Source organism: Mobula hypostoma, chromosome 24 (genome assembly GCF_963921235.1).
Source record: "Mobula hypostoma chromosome 24, sMobHyp1.1, whole genome shotgun sequence".
Lineage (NCBI taxonomy): Eukaryota > Metazoa > Chordata > Chondrichthyes > Myliobatiformes > Myliobatidae > Mobula > Mobula hypostoma.
In genome coordinates this window covers 24,267,807-24,289,733 of record NC_086120.1, presented here as the reverse complement: position 1 = coordinate 24,289,733, position 21,927 = coordinate 24,267,807, and the positions used below count along the sequence as shown (strand labels likewise).

The 21,927-nt window shown below is 45.3% G+C and overlaps 1 protein-coding gene across 7 annotated transcripts in view; it reads left to right on the top strand.

Moving 5' to 3' along the window:
* LOC134337366 (3',5'-cyclic-AMP phosphodiesterase 4C-like) overlaps positions 1-21,927 on the top strand; it is a 285,269-nt gene that overhangs the window by 247,517 nt on the left and 15,825 nt on the right. For all 7 annotated transcript variants that reach the window (XM_063032307.1, XM_063032306.1, XM_063032308.1 and 4 more), the window contains 4 exons: positions 5,515-5,627; positions 8,079-8,172; positions 16,675-16,829; positions 19,785-19,883. In XM_063032307.1, coding sequence (XP_062888377.1) covers positions 5,515-5,627; positions 8,079-8,172; positions 16,675-16,829; positions 19,785-19,883 — 461 coding nt within the window. The remainder of the gene's footprint in view (positions 1-5,514; positions 5,628-8,078; positions 8,173-16,674; positions 16,830-19,784; positions 19,884-21,927) is intronic.

The following is a 21,927-nucleotide window of genomic DNA, read 5'->3' as shown; positions in this document are numbered from 1 at the left end:
TTTCTTTTTGTTTCTTCTCTGACTGGATGGCCACCGATTTTTTTTTTCTCTCTCTCTGTCTGTGATTCCTCCCTGATTTGAGATCAAGAAACCAGCGTAAGCATCATCCCCGCAGAGCCCCATAAGAGTTTTGTATGTTTGATTGAGATCTCACCTCATTCTTGTAAACTCAAGAGAAAATGGAGCCAGCCTATTATTCTCACTTCAAACAACATCCATCCATCCTGAGATTCAAGTTAACCACCCTTGCATTCCCCCAACCCCCTTGCAAACATATCCTTCCTTGCAGAGACCAGGCCAGAATACACAGTATTCCACATGCGTTCTCACAAGGGCCTTTTTGAAACTGCGGAGCAATGATAATTGCAATAATTACCCTTCGAGAAACTCAGGTTATCCTATAAATCATCAAATTATCCTCGGCTTGCCCTCTCGAGAAAAGTGGCAGCAGCTTTTAATCATTTCAGTAAAGGGAATTGTTTGAACCCAAGTATGGCTCTGTGCTGCTCAATCTGCAGTTTGCCTCAGTGATAACGCAGCTCATGGCTCCTGAGGGAGCTGTCAGACAGTTGGGTTACTAAATATACACGTACCCAGCACTCCTGTGCAATCCATCAGCCACAAATTAAATTGAACAGAGTCTCAGAGCTCATCCATGGTGGGTTCATTGCCTTCTTGCCTGTAGTTATCAGTTTAATTGGGTGAGGCAAACTCTTGTCCCTGTGTCATAAAAGGTCATAGATTTGATCCTCAGCAGTTGCTGCGACTAGTGTTGGTGCTGAAGATGCACGTGGCTGTTGGAAGAGATATCATTCAGATGAAAGATTAAACCAAACCTCTTGACTCTCTCCTGAGGTGGAAATAAAAGAGCCCCAAGCATAAATGTACCTCATGGGAGGGGAATGTTAGCACAATACGTTTGAATTGGTTCTGGCTGTGGTTCATTTCACTTATGTACAGGAACGATATCAGTAAGCTTGAAAAAGTGCAGCGGAATTTACAAGGACATTGTCGAGACTTGAGAACATCAGATACGGAGAAAAGCTGAATAGTTTAGGACTTTATCTCCTGGGCTGCTGGAGTACAAGGGAAAATGTTATAAAGGTGTGCAAGATTATGATGGACAGAGTAAAGACATGCAGGCTTTATCCCCTGGGGTTGGCTGAGACTAGAAGTAGAGGTCAGACGTTTAAGGTGAAAGGGGAACCTGAGGGGGAACTTCTTCACTCAGAGGGTAGTGAGAGTGTGGAATGAGCTGTCAGCGCAAGTGGCGGGTGTGGGTTCAATTGCAGCACTTAAGGGAAATTTGGATAGGTGCGTGGAGGTGAGGAGTATGGTCCGGGTGCAGGTAGGTGGGACTAGGCAGAGAAATGGAGCACGACTAGATGGGCTGAAGGGCCGTTTCTGTGCTGTGGCTCTGTGGTGGAAGCTGGAGGTAACAAAAGGACAAGTAACACACAGCACACAGTCTGTGACGGTCTGGAGAGGTGGTAAGGGGTAAACATTGTGATGGAGGATCAGCGACTCATTCAGGATGTGAGGGGAAATTGCCATTGATGTCTTTTAATGTTTAGATTTTTTAAGTTAAAAAATACTTCATTCATTCATTGCAGTATCAAAAAACATGTATTATAAAACATTGAAGTTAACATTTTCCTTAACATATTATTCCTGTTACTTAAATTAGTGGTTATCATTATCAGTTGTCATTCATTTGCAACTTTAAGGCAAATAGTGCTTGGGTTTCATTACAGGTTTCAGTTAAGTACTGTGCAATAGTGGGAGATCCTAAACCGTGCACTGACTGCACCCCAGCTTCAGCACCACCCCCTCCCACCTGCCCCAGCACATATCCTGGAGATACAAGCGGGCAGCTTACAGCACTGCGTCATGGGCACCCTCTTCCTCTGGAATATTAGCAGTTTCCTGGCATTCCTTACACTGTGTTGGTAGTTTCCTTACAGCAGCCAGTACTTGTGTCAGTGTGAGTCCCTGGGAACAGTCCTCACAGCACAGAGGTCAGTGTTATACAACTGCCCAGCACAAACATCGCTTTCCAGGTGTTACTGCAAAAACACATTCCCTCAGGGACGGGCACTGCTCGTATTTCCAGTGCAGCTGTGGCAAGGGCAATATGTGGTGTGACCACTATTCAGATCATACATGAATGATCTAATGGGGTGGATGTTTCTCATTACCAACTGGGAAAGGCTTTGGAAATTATTTTAGTTCTTTGGGAATGAGGGATTCTGCCAAATGACTGTGACAATCTGCTTGGGGAGTCATCCAACAAGATCCACCATTCCCTACCCCCTCCATCTGCCTGGTTCTGATGACATTTCATTCAGACCGCAGCCCAGTTCACTTGTTGATCCAAGGTATCCTTTTGGATAACTGTAGATATAACCTGTGCACCCCTTGGGGGTGATTAACAGAACAAACCTGTTCTGAGAAAGCCTTACTCAATATCTAACCCATGCTGTGCCCTGGGAGTGTTTGATTGGACAGTATAAAGGGACGATAAAAGACACACAATTACAAGTTCACAAGGATACATGGCATCCATAAAATCAGTCCCCCAATTTCATAGTGGGAGCAGATATTTGGGATTTGGGATTGGTATGTTTTCTTTTCTTTAAAGATGGGGCATGTATCATATGAAAACACCACCAAAAAAAAAACCCCAAATGCTGGAAATCTGAAATAAAAATAAATAAGCTGGGGAAAAGGAGGTGATGGAGCATCTATGGAAGGAAAAAAATAATGGATGTTTCAGGTTGAAGAGCCGTCATCAAAACTGAGACTAGAGAAAACAAATTGGTCTATGTGGGGGAGGGAACTCGATAGAACAAGGGGAGTGTCTGTGATAAGATGAAAAATGTGCCCTGTGCTTTGGCAGACTGTAAATCTCACTAGATTTTATGCTAGAGATGAAAGAAATAATGGACATTTTTCACAGACCATCAAACTTAAAATAATTTTTCAAAAATACAGTTTTGCTCTCCTGTCCAAATATCTCCTTTGAAACTCCCATGGAGCCACTGATACTGATTTATTGATTTAGTTGTTGAGATACAGTATAGGATAAACTTTTTCAGCCCTTTAGCTTGTGCAGCCCAGCAACCCCTGATTTAACTCTAGCCTAATCACAGGACAATTTACAGTGACAAAATTAACCTACTAACTTGTATGTCTTTGGACTGTGGGAGGAAACTGGAGCACCTGGAGAAAGCCGACTCATTCCACGGGGAGGATGAACAGACTCCTTACCAATGATGTGGGAATAGAAAGCTGAACTCCAACACCTGAGCTGTAAGGGCATTGCACTAACTGCTACGCTACTGTTAAGCAGGTTTTATTCTACAATTCAACATTTGTCTAGTTGCAAACAACAGGAATTCTGCAGATGCTGGAAATTCAAGCAACACACATCAAAGTTGCTGGTGAACGCAGCAGGCCAAGCAGCATCTCTAGGAAGAGGTATGGTCGACTTTTCAGGCCGAGACCCTTCGTCAGGACTAACTGAAGGAAGAGTCCTGACGAAGGGTCTCGGCCTGAAACGTCGACCGTACCTCTTCCTAGAGGTGCTGCCTGGCCTGCTGCATTCACCAGCAACTTTGATGTGTGTTATTTGTCTAGTTGATTTCTTCTTGTTGTCTGCCACCTCCCCTTGGCTCTGTGGCCTTCTGGTGAAATGTTTTCCTTTCTCCCATAGGCTGTGCTCCTGTCTCCTGCCTCAATGCCCTGACTCACAGGGATGTATTGACAGCCAGTGGGTGTTGTCCTAGGAAGCAGGGAAGCCCACTTCAGAGCTCCCACTCTCCCCATCCATCTCCCTTTTCATGGGCCACTGCATTACTTCTTATTCATTGGCTGCCATTCAATCCCCCACCGCTAATGGTTAGGCTGTTTTAGAGGGCACTTTGCCATGGTTCTGGGATCATATAAAGACCAGATGAGGTAGGATGGATGGTTTCATTCCTCAATAGATATCAGTGAACCAGAAGGTTTTTGCAACAAACTGCTTGTTTCTTGATCGCCATTAGCAATACTAGCTTTTCAGTCCAGGTTTATATTGAAATTGAAATTTCTCAAATGGTAGGAAATGTACAAAAAGATGAGAGGCATAGACAGGGTAGGTACTCTTTCCCTAGAGTGGAAATGTCAAATCATAGAGGGCATTGCTTTAAAGTGAGAGGGGTAAAGTTTAAAGGAGATTTACGAGGATTTTATTTTGAATAGAGCATAGAGTCATAGAGCACCAGAGTACAGAAATGGGCCCTTCGGCCCATCAAGTCTGTGCTAGCCTTCTGCCTAGCCCCATATATCTGCACCCGGACCGTAGCCCTCCATACCTCTCATCCATGTACCTGTCCGTAGTGGTTAGTGTAATGTTATTCCAGCGCCTTCAGCCTGGGTTCTGTACCTCTGCTGTCTGTTAGGAGTTTGTGAGAACACAGGGAGGTGTGGAAGGAGATAGAATAGCATTGGTTAAGAAGCATTCAAACAGATAGGGAGGGGAGGGATATCGATCATGTGCAGGCAGACAGGATTGGTTTAATTTGGCATTCGGGTCAGCAAAGATATCATGAGCCTGTTCCTGTGTTTTGCTGTTTTATGTTCTATCTCTGGATTACTGCCTTATTAGCAAAGCTCTGCGTCACAAGCCCAGGAATTCCAACCACAGGCCCCTCTTCGGCCATCTGCCCATCACCTTTGCTGAATTGAGGCTGGGGGGATCACACCTCTGCAGTTCATTCCGTCACCCAAGCCTTGTCCTAGTTCCCTGCGAGTCTGATAGCTTTCCATTCCAGATCGGGACCTGCCAGTCCGTACTGCTCCATGTCTGATTTTCCAGGAAGCTGTGCTCGTTCACGAGAAGCAGTTGTCCAGCGCAGGCATCGGGAAGCAGGCTTGGAGGACGTGGGGATGTCCCCTCCCGCTGTGGATTGGATGCGCTTCCTGATCGGTCACCGGGACACCCGGAGTTTTATCCATCTCCTAACTGACCTGTCAGACAGCAGCACCTATGGATTTCATTCGATGTAGTGAGGGTCAAACCTGAACAACAACCAGCAGCAGAATTGAAAAGTGACTGAATTAACCAAAAACAAAGGCAATTAGTGGGCAGGAGATTTAAAACCTTTACCAAAGATATTTTTACATACTGAAGATTGAGTTGTTGAAGACACCTTATTAAGGACCCGTAGAGAGAGAGTATCTGCACTGGGAGTTTGCATTTGGAAAAACAGCTTCTATCCTCCGAGTCCAGGCAGTGGTGTTGCTGTTAATTGGTTTGCAAGGTCAGCCCTGATGGAGAAGGGGGGACTTTTGCCTTCAGCACCACGGCTGGGGAATGTGGAGTCTCCTTGCCCTGTGCCCCAAAGTTAAGGGATGAAGGGGGATGCCCAAGCAGAGTGCCCACCCTGCATCAGATCATGGGTGCAAGTGCTTCTGGTGATGGGACAGGGCTCGGCAGCCTACCTGAGTGTCTTTGTGTCTGTCTGTCTCCAGAGGAGAACTCCCACAAGCTGGCCATCGAGACGCTGGAGGAGCTGGACTGGTGCTTGGATCAGCTGGAGACCCTGCACACCAGGAATTCCGTCAGTGAAATGGCATCCAACAAGGTGAGCTGGGACAGAGGGGTGCAATGTAGAGGGTGGTGTGGTGGCAATGAGGGATTGGGGGGGGGGGTTGCGGTGGAAGGGCTTCATACAGAACACATACAAAGGCCTTCCTCCTGCCCACTGAGCTATCCCCATCACATTCCTTCTCCCCCACCCCCATCCCCACAAAAGGGTCTGCTCGAGTAATGGGTTTAACTCAGTGTGGAGGCTCTTTCTCAGCTGCAGCGGGTTTTGATGGGGAGGGTGTTTTGGGGGTAAAATGTGGATAGATAAAGTGTGTGTGCTTCGGATGTATGCGACATCTCAACCCGACGTTCCTACCCTCCTACCTGCGACCACAAGGTGCACGATGGTGCTGAATGAGCCCAGCATTGTCAGTGGTGTTATCGGGAACTTAAATGGCGACCCTACCTGTCCTCTCAGGTACATGCTAAAGAGCTCACAGTATTAAATTTGCTCTGTCCCGCTCCCTCGCGAGGTTTGTCTCTGGGGCAAAAATGCCAGAAAAGGTCCGCGCCGGTAGGCACCTGGTTTCACCCTCTCTGGGTGGAGCAACTGAACTTGTCCATCCACAAGTAGTGAACCTTGGGACTGTATGTGTGGGTCATTGGGGCGGCTTCTTCACAAAGTAATCTCCATCAATCTAGCCTCTGGTCAAAGGTGGAAGGGCTCTGGATAGTGACATTTGAGAACACCACGAAAGTAAGGGAATGCTTTGAGGTTAATTGTGTTCTGCCTGCTGCCTGTGCTGAGAATACATTAAGGTAAAAGTATCAAATTAACTAAAAAAAAAACAAGCAATAGAGTGTTATAGTTCAGAAACAGACCCGTCAGCCCAGTCAAACTCCCTGTTGCATGAACCTCACTTTTATTCTCCTTACATCTCTATCAACTCCTCCTTGTACAGACTTGGAACAAGGAATACTGGCCCAATCACTTGCACCTCTGGGATGTGGGAAGAAGCCTGAGCACCCAGAGGAAACTCTGGGAATTTCAGGGACATATGCAAACCAGAGGGCAGGACCGAACCCAGGGAATCAGCCATGAGGCGGCTGCTCTATCAGCTGCATCGTTGTGGTGGTGACAGCCTGAAATTCCTGAAAAGTGTATTTATATAGAGTGCTATTGTAGCTTATATTATGCTTAATTTATCATAATTATATTGTGCAAAGATCATGATCAGCTCCTGTGTGCATAAGGAGTGTCGGAAGTGAAAGGGAACATCTTGCTCGGCCTGTTACCATCCAGCCTCGGGGGTGTGTGTGTGAGAGTGAGGGTGGGGGGGGAGAAAGCAATACATGTGGACATAATGAGGGCAGTGAACCGCCATTCAGTGAGATCCTGACTGATCTGGTCTTTCAGCTCAGCTCCACTTTCCCGCAAGCTTCCAGATCCATCCATTCCTGCACGGTCTAAAAACCTGTATCAGAGCTGCAGATATGCTAACAACTGCCTCCACAGCTTCTGACGACAGAGTACATGTATTCAGTATGCACAGATAAAAAGGAACTCCTAGCAGTGACTGCACCTTAAAGGGAAATCACTTGGCTATCTACCTGTCAGAACAATAGTGAAAAGTGCTTTCGAAATTCAGGGCTTTTTGGCATCCATGAGGTTTCCAGTGTCAGAATAAAAACAAGAGCGGACTTGCATCTACTTAAGTTGTAAGCAATGCTATGAATGGGAGTAATTTGATTGACTGGGATTGTGATATATAAACAGGGGGATTATCCATTAGAGTTCCATCGAATGAGGAAGAACAGGAATATTAGATTAGATTATGAGGACACGCAGTCCTCTTTTATTGTCATTTAGTAATGCATGCATTAAGAGATGATACAGTTTGTTCCTCCAGAATGATATCACAGAAACACAAGACAAACCAAGACTAAAAAAACTGACAAAAATCACATAATTATAACATATAGTTACAACAGTGCAAAACAATACCGTAATTTGATGAAGAACAGACCATGGGCACGTAAAAAAAAGTCTCAAAGTCTCTCGAAAGTCCCATCATCTCACGCAGACAGTTGAGAGGAGAAACTCTCCCTGCCATGAGCTTCCAGCACCGCAAACTTGCCGATGCAGCACCCTGGAAGCACCCTGACCACAGTCCGACTCTGAGTCTGTTCGAAAACTTTGAGCCTCCGACACCGAGTACCGAGCACCATCTCTGCGAGCGCTTCGACCCCGGCCCTGACTCAATTCATTGCAGTTTTACATTGGCCATGAATGGGTAGAGATTTGAATCATTGATATTCTGTTCAATGGGAATGACTGAGAAAGAATTGGATCCTTTGGAGTTGGATTAAACTAATTCAGATATGAAGGTGTTGAGGTCTTTTCCTGAGTAAAGTGCCTACACTCCTTGTCTTTTGTTCAGTAAGAGCGCCCCAATGTTACCAGAGGTGCCATCACCTTCATTTATCGCATTGCTTCTCTCAACAGTTTAAGAGAATGCTGAACCGCGAATTAACACAGCTATCCGAAATGAGCCGGTCAGGAAATCAGGTCTCTGAGTTTATATCCAACACGTTTTTAGGTGAGTGCAATGTCATGACCAGTATCCATGCATGTGTGTGTCTGTTTTACACTGTCAAATATGATGATACGGGTATTGCTCTTGCTTCTCAAACAAAATATGGCAGGTTTGCGACTCACTTCAGACTCTTGAGACTTTTTTAATTTGAGACTTCCAATGCAATACTGAAGGAATACTGCTTCGGTGGTGTGGGGAGGGGTTTCACTCCTCTCCATAATACCTTTTCTCATTTGGCCCGTGTAACTGTTCGAGTGACCCACAATAGCAGAGCTGCTACTGCAGAGCTTCAGAGAGCCAGGTTCATGCTTGACCCTTGATGCCTATGGTTGGGCTTTGCATGGTCTCCCTATATTTCCTCCCACGCACCATGTGGATTGGTAGGTCAACTAGCCATTGTAAATTGTAAGGAGTGACAGAATCTGCTGGGGAAGCTGGATTTGAGAGGAATATGGGTTGAATGAAATGAAGGAATTAATGTAGAATTAGTCTAGCTGGGTGCTCAGTAGTTGTCACTGACCTAGTTAGCCCTAAGGTCCCCTTTCCATACTCTCTAACTCAGTGATAACGGGTGCATGGTTAAGGTTTGAAAGAACCATTGTGGGAGGGTAGAGGGTTATATGGTGGAATATTATTATGAAATAACAGTTTGCATCATAAAGGTATGATATTTTCAATATCATGGCTATGCTAGCCCTTTGCAAAGTCAATGATTTATAGTCTTGTACTCTTTGCCTCTTTTGTGCTCTTGTAAAATGTGTGTGTAACCAGGCAGCCCACAGATAGCTGTCTCTTCCTCACCTGACTCAGTGGGAGAAGGGCCAGGAGTTTCTTCCTCAATCAATGGGGAGTGAGTGAAAGGCAGCATGTACCACACACCCAGATCATCATCCTCCGAATCAGTATCCCTCTATTGGGCGGGGCCCGGCCCAGCTTCTCCCGCTGTGGGCCCTGCACTCTGCAAGTGGGACAAAGGAGCTGCCCACGTAGGCAGTGTCTTCCGCCGTATGCAGCGAATGCACGACCTGCGGTATTCTTCAGCCTCTGACTTCATTCGGGGCCAGTAAAACCGATCTCGGAGCAATCCATAGATATTTTCCACCCCAAATGTCCAGAATCATCATGAAGTAATTTCAACGCCATCCTCCAATACTTCTCACGGAGAGCCAGCTGCCAACACCGAGATCAGTCCGGGGGTGATGTGACCTGGTATAAGATCTAGTTCTTCAACTCCAACCAAGGCCATTCTTTCAGTAATGGAGGCACCGAAGCGTGTTTCGTCTTCTCCGCCTGAGCCATGTCTCCCTTTTCAACCGTGGACCAAATAGTGCCAATGCCCGGATCATCTCACTGTGCCGCTGCCATTTCCCCGGAACTCAATTCCAGCAGCTGATTTGTCTTCAGAGCAGTCAGGTTATGGTAAACTTGGGGTATGGCATCATCAGAAGCCCCCATTTGATCCACTGCTCGATCCGGCCTCTCCTTGTCCTCTGCCTTCACGGTGATGGCAAACTGACACATGGCCTTCACCCCAGGGGCAGGAACGCTCACCTCGTCCATGTCCAGTCCCTCATGCGCCCGTCGGGACACACTGGAGTGTGGTCCTACTAAGCCTTCTGGAATAGGGTCTTTTGCTTTTGGGAGTTCCTTGGTACATTGCTGGAAACGTGTTTCCCCTGAGACACCAGGCCGTTCTCTCACTGGGTCTCCTCTAAGTTTCCCGACACCTCTCTCTGCTTAGATACTCATGGGCTTGCTCTCCGAGGGGCTTCCTGCCACTCATATTCCCACCAGAAGTGTCCCTCTTCCCCATAGTTATAGCAGACGCTACTGACCATCCCTCTTCTCACGGAACCCCGGCCACCCACAGCCCTCTGCGCAGTCCGTCCCCTGGGGGGTGGGGGGGGACCTCTCTACAGGTCCTATCATACGGAGGGTCCACACCCGCTGTTAGCACCCGAAACATCTCAGTTCTCAGCTCTGCCACCACCTCCTTTACCATTTCCCGGGTTGGGCTGGCCCCAGTCACTTCACCACAAGGGGGGCTATTACTGAGGACTGTACCCTGCAGACGGAGTCCTCCCATGCCTCTGCTGCGTTCTCCTCTTCCCGTATCTCTCTGATCAGCTCAACAAAAGATGGAGGGGGGGGCGCGTCTTACAAGACTGTCGGAGATCCCACGCAATCCGGTCATGGGACTGGGCACCCCGGCTATCTGGTCAATTCATAACTGGTCCACCTCAGCCGCCTGAATGACCCCTCTGTGCCGCAAGCAACTTAGCTGCCTCTCTAGCTGAAAAATAAAAGCAGAAAGCTTCTCCCTCTTCTCCTGACACATGTTTTGAACCCCCACCAGGAGCCTCCTTGGGCTTCCGGTCAGACCAAACGCATTGTCCAGTGCCATCAGATAATTGACAGGTGTCGCTATGGGATAATTTAACCTGACAGTTCTGACAACGTCAGCGGCCCGTCCATTCAAACTTTCAACCAATCTCTGTTGCTTTTCCTCATCCGAGCCTGCCACTCATCTAAGAAATGAGAGGCCCGCTCCGCCCACGTCTCATACTCCTCCTCCCCTTTAGGGGTGGGCGTTATTCCGGAGAACAGGCGGAGCCTGCCATAGCTGGGACTTTGAATCTGATTTTTCCATTCATTCGCCAGAGAAGTAAGGACGGATACTACCTCAGAATTCTCACTCTTCACTGGGGGATGTGGACTGATTAGACATTCCAAATCCGACCACTCTTTCCCCTCACTCCTCAGAAACGATAGAACCTTGTCTCTGAAATCTCCGCCCCCCCCCCCCCCCAACCGCGGGCAACTCAGCTAGTGTTGTAAGTGAGGAAACAGGGTCGGTAGGTCTCAAAGGCAAGGACTCTGGACACACAGTCTCGGTAGTAAAGGATTTTATTTACAGAAGGCAAACGTTGGAAAATGGCAACTGAAGCAACACGCACACGGGCACAATTTACAGCAGTCGTGGGAAAAGTTGGATCGATAATAAAACACGCGGGCAATTAATAACAGACGTGGGAAAATCACATGGGAACAAAGTGCGTGCATGCGTACACGTGCGCACACACATACACACACACCCTCCCCAAGGAAAAGTCAATACGATAGCCGCCACCCCTTGACCCTGTGCAGGCACGACTCTATGCTATTAGGGACAATAATCAACGCTCCCAACCCTATTCAATGCACAGCTCACCAACAGTTTCTCCAGCGCCGTTCCACGGTTCTCAGCCTGGAGTGAAGCAGGGTGGTCCCTCGGAGATGGCAAAGAGAGAGTCCAGCAGACGTGGCACCCTTTTAATGCAGGAGGGCTGGAGGGTCCATCCCAGATAATTCACAGTGGGGGCCAGTGGCTCGCTGCCAGCAGAGTTAAGCTGATTACAAAGGCCAATTGCCCAAGGCCAGGTACAAGGCTAATTAAAGGGGCCAATGGTTAGGTATGCATTGATGAGTGAGGAGGGGACAAACTTTGATTGGCAGGTGGCGTGCCTTCCAACCAGGTAGTGGGCAGTGCTGTCACGTGACAGTCACAACCCCTCCACTGCAGCTAGTGACCCAGCCTGCTGGGCACCTGTCTCCTCCCCCCCGGACAGTATGGACAGGCCATGGCCCCACCTCACCTGGGGCACCGATAGACGCTGGCAGTCCCACCGCCGTTATGTCAACGCTAGTCTGAACTGAAACAAGGTCTGAGCCCGCCATTTTGTCAAACTTTCATGCTACGATTTCAACTTTGCCAACAGCCTTAACTATACTCAAAAATCGAATTAACAATTTATCCAGGGTACAAATATCCACCCCACTCAACACATACACGCATTAATAACCGGCACCCACAAAGGCACACCAGCGTTCTACCCCAGCAGCATTCATACCAGCACTGATTTAAACAGGGCAATCACAGAGCATCCAATGGAATCAATCCCAGATGAACCCCCACCATTGTAACCTCGGGCTAGGCCAGCTCGCGTTCATCAAGGGGGATCAGCCTGTGGTCCCGCCAGACTGGGTAATCACGTTTGTGTGGATGCTGTGTAATGTACCCCCAACGCAAAATATCAGACAGTACACCATATGCAATTAAATGATTAAGCTTTATAACTCTTACTTTGACTATCTAGTTAGTAGAGAAACAAAATATAAAAGATAAAGGGCGCCAATCGTATAAACAGTCTGTGCACAATCGCTGAAGCTCGCTCGGTAGCCTTCCTTCCACCATTCGACCTCCGAGCGTCGCTAACCTTCGGAGCCCCACTTGGAGTCCACCCTGTCGGGTGGCCTACCGCATCTCTCCATTCGCATGTTCTCTCTTCATCCCTCTCGCGCCTTCTGGTAAAAGCCCGCAAAACCAACAGCTTCCAGAATCACCAGACAGGGCAACAAGATCCTGATTGGCTAACATGCATAATTATTCCCGGCCATAACCCAAACATTTCTGCCACAGAGAAACCATTACCTCAGCAGTTAACATTACAAAGAAGCCATTACATGTGCTTGTTGGAAGGATTGCTTGCCTGCTTCTTTGGGAACCACCTCGCTGAAACTCAATATTTTAACCTAACCTGCTGAGTATTCCTGGTATTCTTGGTTTTTATTTCAGAGTTTCAGTATCTGCAGAATTTTGCTTTTGATAAGAATGCCTTAGCATAAGTTACAGGCCAGACATTTTAATCGAGGGATTTTGATTTGTATATAGATAAACATGTGCCTGAGATTGAACTGCAAATTGAAACCTTACCAAAGAGTTTTGAGGTTTAATTTATAAAAGACCAGTAAGTGGGAGTGAATTATAGGCTGATTGAGGAATTCAGGTAGTTTATACATAGGTTACATAAAATTACTCACAGGTAAAATGCACAAAATAACATAGGCATAAAATAACAGATTGTTAGAAGTTACAGGTTTGTAGAAGGTTTAGGTGATTTATATACTTAGTAAGATGCTGTGCTGGAATATTTTCCTCATTTCCTGGACCTCATAGAACTGAGCAACAATGGAAATGAATGAACAGTTTCAGGCCAAGACCCTTCTTCCGGACTGGAAAGGAAGGGGGAGGGAAGATGCCAGAGTAAGAAGGTGGGGGAGGAGGGGAAAGAGTACAAGCTAAAGAGTGATTGGTGAAGCCAGGTGGGAGGTGGGAGAGGGGGAATGGAGTAAGAAGCAGGGAGGTGATAGGTAGAAAAGGTAAAGAGTAGGAGAGGAGAGTGGACCATGGGAGAAAAGGAAGGAGGAGGGTCACCAGGGGGAGGTGATGGGCAGGTGAGGAGAAGGAGTTAAGAGGGGGACCTAAATGGAGAAATAAAGAAGAGGGAAAGGGGAGGAGGAAAAATATTCGCAGTTGGAGCAATCGATGTTCATGCCTTCTGATTGGAAGCTTCCTAGACAGAATGTAGTGTGTTGCTTCTCTAATCTGAGTGGCCTCATTGTGGCAGAAGAGGAGGCCATGGCCTGACGTCAAAGAAGGAGTGGGGATTAGAATTGAAATGGTTGGACATCAGGAAATCCTGCCTTTTGCAGATGGATTGAAAGTGTTCAACAAAGCAATCCCTCAATCAACGTTGGGTCTCGCCAATGTAGAGGAGGCCCCATCAGGAAAACTAGATGCAGAAGACAACCCCAGCAGATTCACAGGTGTTGCTCACCTGTTTGTGGCCTGAATGGTGGTGAGGGAGGAGGTGAATGGGCAGGTGTAGCACTTCTGTCACTTGTAGGGATAAGTGCCAGGTGGGAGATTAGTAGGGAGGGAAAAATGAACAAGGGAATCGGGGGAGCGATCCCTGTGGAAAGCAGAGAGTAGGGGTGGGTGGGAGATAAAGGTGTGTTTAGTGGTAGGTCCTGTTCGAGATGGCAGGAGTTGCGGAGAATGGTGTGCTGGATGTAGAGGCTCATAGGTTGGTAGGTGAGGACAAGATGAAATCTATTCCTGTTAAGGCAGCGGGAAGATGGGGTGAGCTGGACGTCCAGAGAATGGATGAAATGTGGGTGAGGGCAGCATCGTACAAAGTCCGGTTTTTTGAAAAAGTAGGACATCGCTGATCGTTCTCTGATGTCCTTGAAAAGAGACCCTCATCCTGGTACAGAACTGACTAGTGTGGGACTAGACAAAAAGAGTCTGGTATGGAAGCTAACACAGATCAGCCCTTTCCCCACTCTAACCCACTACATTCATGTGTCTGCTCTTTTGTCAGGGTGACAAACCAGAGGCAAGACTGCTGTTTGTATAGAGGACTCAGTGTTGGGACCCTTATGGTATCCTGAATATTCCTTGGGACTTCTTCCTGGAGTTCTGGACGCCTGGTGGCAAGTGTTGCACCATTTCAGTAGATGTGCAACTGTGCCAAACCCAGTGTATCTCTGTCCAAGCCAGTGAACTCCTGCCAATGTACCTGCGACAAGAGATTCTGCAGAGTCTGGAACTCCAGAGTAATACGCACTAAATGCTGGGGTAACTCTGCAGGTCAGGCAGTGTCTATGGAGAGGAATAATGAGTTGATGTTTCAGGCTGAGATCCTTCATCATGTGCCAACGTCATACAGGGAGACAGCTTCAGAACTGAGAAATTGTCACAGTTAGTTATTGCCTGGTCTATTGTCACAATAAGAGGAACTGTGTGGGTTAATGAGCTTCACTTTTAGTTAGAAGATTGTGTGTTCAGATCCGACTCCTGGACTTAGATACAAATATGTAGTCTGATGGACCCTTATTGCCATAAAAGCTGATCCCCATCTACCATTCCAAGTGTCTTTAGAGACCCAAGGTACAATTCCAAGAAAGAGCCCAGGAGTTTTCTGTAGCATCCAGGTCAATCAGCATAACTAAAACATTTCTTCTGATTGTTGTCACCTTGCCTTCATGGGATTTGGGTGTGAACAATTTGCCAGCTGCATTTCTGACACAGGTGACTATAGCTCATGTACAAGGCATGGTTAGTAAGCTTGTGGATCATCCTAAAGTAGGTGCTATCATAAACAGTGGAGAAAGTGATCAAAAATTAACAGATCTTGATTAGTTGGGTAAGTAGATAGAAGATTGGCAAATGGCATTCAATTTGGATAAGTTGAAAATGTTTTTTTTTTGCATTGTGGGAAATCAAACCAGGGTTGGAGTTATACAGTAAATGGCCAGACCCTGGGGAATACTGTGGAACAGAGAAACCTAGAAGTACAAGATCCCTCTACCCCCCTCTGTAATGTTGAATCAGGTTCGCAGGCCTAGCCAGTGAGACAGAAACTGACTTTGAGTAAGTATATTAATCATTTATTTACAAACAGTAAGAATTTGACTGAGCATTCATGTTCCCCAAGCTACAGACACTATAAAGCTGAATATTCAACAAACATACTTAGTTAAAAGTGGGTGCAGGGCATACCTTCCTAATGACCATGTGCCCAGCTTACCTTAAACACGGGGAGAGAGAAAAGGAACCTCCCACACATGTTCTCTATATTCCCAGGATATTTGAAACTGGACACCAATCAGCAAACCAATGGGAAAAGGAGCTGGAGTTCCTAAACTAACCAATCATGATGGAAGTTTGGAAGTTACTTTTGACAGGCAGACTAAGGACACCCTCATATCCATATGCTTATTGAAATGTCTTTTAAGTGACATTGTATCTACATCAACCATTGCTCCAGCAGTTCACTCCATATAGGCACATAGTTTGCCCAAAGCAACATCACAGATAGACAGTGTGGTGAAGAGGGTGTTTGGCACATTACCTCTCAGTTAGGCCATTTATTAGGGACATATATTGCAATTTATTAAATTATTAATGAGAGTATTGCATACTGTTTTAGGCACCCTGTTGTAAGAAAGGCATCATTAGACCAGAAAGAGTGCAGTGAAGATGTTGCCAGGATTTGAGGGCTTGAATTATGGGGAAAGGGCTGACTGGCTAGGACTTTATTCCTTGGAACTGAAGAGGCTGAGTGTGACCTGTAGAGTCATATAAAATCATGAGGGGTAGAGACACAATGAACACACATAGTCTTTTTTCCCCCAGGAGCAGAGGCTTAAGGTTAAGAAGTCAAAAATTTAAAAGGGACCTGAGGGGAAACTTCTTCACGCAGGCTGTGGTGTGAATAGGACATAAACTGCTGGAGCATGTGGTTGATGTAGATACAATAATAACACTTTGGAGACATTTGGAGAAGTATAGGGATTGGAGAGGATTAGAGCAGAGGTTCCTAACCTGGGGTGCATGGACCCCTAAGTTAGTGGTAGGTGTCCATGGCATAAAAATAGTTAGGAACCTCTGGTTTAGAGGGATGTGGGCCAAAGGCAGGCAAATAGGACTAGCTCAGTGGATACCAGGGCTGGCATGGATGGGTTGGGCAGAAAGAACTATTTCCATGCTGTATGACTCCAGCTCAGAATGACTCTCATTGGCTGCAAAGCACCTAGGGTGTGCTGAGATTACGTAAACCAGTATTGAAATGCACCACTTTCTCTTTATATTTTCCAACTGTTTGTTCTGCTCTTTCGAAGACAAACCACATGAAATGGAAGTGCCTCGGGGCAGGGAGAAGGAACTGGAGACCATGGGACAAATCAGCGGCTTGAAGCACAGCCTGAGCGTGATCTCCTCTGCTGACATCCCACGATTCGGTGTGCAGACCAAACACGAAACTGAGCTGGAATCGGTACACAAGAAATCCTTTTTACACCTTTTAACCCATCATCCTGGGGCACTTGCCTTTGTGTCAAGTGGAGAATTATGTGCACAGTGGAACATTTAGGTATTGGAGATATCACAGCTCAGATACAAACTATAGCCCCCCACTATGCTGCCTGATCAAACACTGCCAGGGTAGGGACACACAGGTCACAAATCAGATAAACTTGCTCTCAGCAGGTTTACATTTTTTCCTCTTGGGCAGCATGGTAGTGTAGCATTTTGCCTAACGCTATTACAACACCAGTGGGCTGGGTTCAATTCTTCCACTGCTGCAAGGATTTGAACAGTCACCCTGTGACCATATGGATTTCCTTCCTCATTCCAAAGGCGTACGGATTAGTAGGTTAATTGTGCACATGTGTAATGGGCTTGTTAGGCCAGAAGGCCATGCTACTGTGCTTTATCTCAAATCTAAAATCTAAAAAATCAAAATTCTACTGCTACACTGTTCCATCAAACCAGAACAGTGATAAAACAGGTTTTTTTTTATTGTGGCCTTTTAAAAATTTCTGCTGAAATTCCAGTTTATTTTGCCTTGTGCAATTTTTTTCATCAATTAACCTATTCTTATGACATTTTTGAACTTTTTTTTCAAAATATTACATGAAATAACAAATATCTCAATACATTTAAGAGTGATATTTCATGCAGTTATTTTAATCTTGGCTGCAAATGAATTTACCACAATTGATGAATAATTTTAAAACTAAACTCTGAAATCCCTGATTATAAATGATCAAAAACTTGCTTTAAAAGTTGTACAAAGCAATTACTGTGGCATTTTTATGAGCAGTAATCAGTTTCCTTGTAATTACAAAATTATGATTAAAAGCGATGCAATTTTTGAAGATCTTACATTAAAAAGGCTAATTCTATGAACCTCCTGCATTTATTAACCTGTTCACTTAATGTAAGATCTGAGAGGTTAAAAACAAAGTTGAACTCTATAAGAGACAGGCTGAGCACTAATTGGAGTTCTGATCACTATGGGAGTGAGCTAGAGAAGGTTCAGAAAAATTTTACAGGAATGTTTAAAAATTTATTGTGAGGGGAAAAACCATTTTTCTTTCAACTGAGGAGGTGGAAAACAGGTTAATAAAGGTTTATGTAGTTATGGTAGAGTGCACAGAAAGAGTAGGGAATAGGGTGCAGGATACAGGAATTATGTTGCTGGACAATGGAAGGACGGCTGGATAAGATAAAAATGCTTATGCAGCTATCCTTCAAATGTGTCTCTATCTATTGTTCAAACAGTGGTTCTAGAGTCCAACTACTTCTTGAATGAAGAAAATGTTTCCTTCAACTTCCCTTTCTCCCTTTAACCCATCTCTTCCCTGTGTCCTCTATCAATTTCGTTAAATCCTAGTTAATGGCCTCACTGCAAAGGGAAACTTGGGCTTTTTTATTCATCCCAGAATATAGTATACTTCAGTTGCTTCTCTCTTGGTCTCCTCAATTCAAAACAAATCCAGTCTAACCAACCTTAGTTTACAATAATAATCCACACAGGCTTTGACAGCGATGATGTTTCCACTGGGGAGGATGTCTAGATCCAGAGGTCACTTGTTTAAAAATAAGGGGTTGGCCATTCTTGACAGTGATTAGGAGAAATTTCTTTACCCACAGGGTAAGGTATCTTTGAATTTTAAACGCTAAAGGCCGTGGAAGCTGAGTCCCTGAGTAGATGCAAGTGTGAGGTTGGTATTTTTAAATATTAAAGTAAGCATGGGATATGGGGTTAGTGTAGGAAAATAACACTGAGGTGAAAACTCAGTTATGGTATTGAATGGTGGAGCTGACTGTAGGACCAACTCCAGCTTCTAATGTTCTAACTAAACTTCCAAGTACAGGGAGATTGAGAATTGGGGTTAGCACTTCAATTAGGACTGTACAGTACTTGCTGATGTTTAGAACAAGAGGGAATCTCAATGAGACTTACTGAAAGACGTAGACAGGGTGGACATGGAGGAGATGCTTCCTATAGCACAGCCTCAAATTACAAGGATAACCCTTTAGAGTGGAGATAAGTAGGAATATCATGAGCCAGAGGGTGGTGAGTCTGTGGAATTCTGTTGCCACAGACTAGTGTGTAGGCCAAGTCACTGGAGGCTGATAGGTTCTTGATTAATAAGGGCTTCGAAGGTTACAGAGAGGGGGCAGGAGAATGGGGTTGAGAGGGATAATAAATTAGCCATGATGCACGGTGGAGCAGACCCACTGGGACAAATGCTCTAACGCTGCTCTTGTGTCTTATGGTCTTATGGTATGGCCAGAATGGCTCCTGTCGATCTCCATGGTTCTACGATAGTTGAAATGTGTGTGGAGCATTTTCACAGGTCGGTGAATTTCCAGCACCAAGGGTTTCAGACCACCGTCAAAAACCATGGGAACCCTGTTGAGTTTGGAAATAATTTGTGCTTGAAACTTCATGATCTTCTGCACGAAGCTCGTCAGTCTTGGTCCTGAAGCAAATAACCTTCCATTGCAACTATGTTTGCGACGGCAACAAAATGTATGAATGCAGTAGCTGAACTGCAACACATCCATTTCCTGACCACAATTGTTTGGTACATTGCAAGGGAATTTTCAGAGTTATCTCAGGGAGTACTAACACAGGAACACATTAACAGGTTAGTTATAGGTTCAACTCTCCTTAAACCCATGCCTTAATTTTGAATGAGTAAACACTAAATTTCTCTCCTGAACAAGTGCACACACAATGGTGAGACTGCAGTCACTCTAGCTACCATTAGTTATGTTAGCTGTGTTTCCTCATACTTGTCTCTGAAGTGACAGAGAAAACAGAACTTGATCCTAAGGGATTGTAGTACTTAGAAAGGGTGGACGAGAACATGGACTGGTCCACAGCAGAACGTATGTTCTCTGCTTATTAACAGGTATTGATTTTGTGGTCTTCTAGGAACTGGAACACCTCAATGATTGGGGTCTGAATATCTTTAAGATTGGGGAGTATTCCTATGATCGACCACTTACAGTTGCAATGCACGCCATCTTCAAGGTAAGACAGTCAATATACTTCTCTGTGGTTTTCAGAAATGATTGCATTAACTGCTTGACACCTGCAATCCCACAATTGTCAGGTAATCTTGCTCTGTGGAGCCATACGTAGATCCTGGGATGGATCTCACTGGTCCATTCTATCCTGTTCCATTAGTTTAGCAACTTCTCAAATCTCCATAGATTACTCAGGACACAGGACAAACTCAGCCCTGTGTTTGACATTGACTGGACGACCATCCACTGGGAATGTTAGTTTCTCACCAAGAGCCTGTAGGGTAAAGGGAAAGTGGATGTGTCAACTTTAAGGATGATAGTGACTCCTGAAGGAGTGAATAACACACTTAAGATCCCGGGATGCCAATACCTTTGCCATGATCATATGATCTCAGCCTCATCACCCCTATCACCCCAATTGCCATACCCAGCCATATGAGACCCAGCTCCCTCACAATTTGGAAAACGAACAGACCTTTCATTGGATCATTCTTGACTATCAAATAAATGGGCTTTTTCATGTCAATGAACCTTCTAATCAAATGGGGACTAAAAGCTTTTTTTTAATGTCCCCGTAGCTCCAGAAATAAAGTGGCATTAGAAAGTTACTTTAACAGTAATCTGAAGATCTCAGTTACATTGATAGCTGAGGCCGTTAAATTTGAAATTACCATAATTACCATGCAATTAAAAACCGCCTGGTGGTGTGGTGGCATCAGCACTGGACTTCAACGCGGATGGTCCTGAGTTCAAAACCCAGCAGGTCCCAACCTGGGCAGCAGCAGTATCTGTGCGGAAGAAAGGCCTGGCAATCTACTTCTGTATCTTGCCATGAAAACCCTATGGTCCATGAGGTCATGAAGAGTCAGACTTGACTAAATGACTGAACGACAAATGCAATTCAAATTATCTACTTTATAAATCCCTTTTAGGGAAGAAGGCCTGCCCCGAATACCCTACTCTGATGTACAGATGACGCCATACCAATGCAAGATGTGGTCAAAATAGAATTTTGTACAGCTTTTGCAAAAATCCCTTCCCTTTCATTTTAGCCCTTGGTTATATAGGGTGATATTGAATTGGCCTTTCTGATTGTACTTTTTCAGTTGACTGCTACTTTTCAGTCCCCTTATTTTTTTGGCCCTACATTATTTTTGCAGCTTTGCACCATTAAAAGTTCATTTTATTGTCAAAGTATGCATGTGCAATACAATTCCGAGATTCACCTTCTCCAGAAAAAACCATGGAAGTTGTTGAAAGAAAAGACATTTACTTCCCCCCCCCCACCAGCATGAAAAAGAAAAAGATGCAAAGCTCAAACCCCAAACCACCCCACTCCCTTCCTTGCACAAAAAAACTAACAGATCGCCCACATGGAAAATGGCATCTGGAACATCAAAAACTTCAAAGCCCCCAAGCCCTTCCGTTGCAAAATAATAGTGAAGGTTATGTCAAACCCCCAACCCCCTCCCTCACAGAAAAAGACAGCAACAATAGGTGTATAAGATGATGAGGGGCATTGATCCTGTGGATAGCCAGAGGCTTTTTCCTGGGGCTGAAATAGCTAACATGAGGGGGCATAGTTTTAAGTTGCTTAGAAGTAGGTACAAAGGGGATGTGAGGGGTAAGTTTTTCACACAGAGAGTGATGGGGGCGTGGAATGCACTGCTGGTGAAGGTGATAGGGGTGGATATAACAGGGTCTTTTAAGAGACTCATAGATAGGTACATGGAGCTTTATAACAATAACATCAAATCCCCAACCCCTCACTCACAGAAAAAACAGCGACAAAAACATCAAAACCCCAACCCTCTTGGTCACACACAAAAATCTAACAAAAAAAATCTAAAATTGCGCACACAGAAAAACACCAACAACAGACTCCAAATCCCCAACTCCTCCCTCTCATAAAAAGTAACGTATCACCCACCCACAATAATACTTAGATTTAATATAAATGTTCATATCTAACCTGCACTAAAGTTCATTTTCCAGTAATTTGCTTAATTAGTTAATGTCTCTATAATTTTATACACCTACTGACCCTG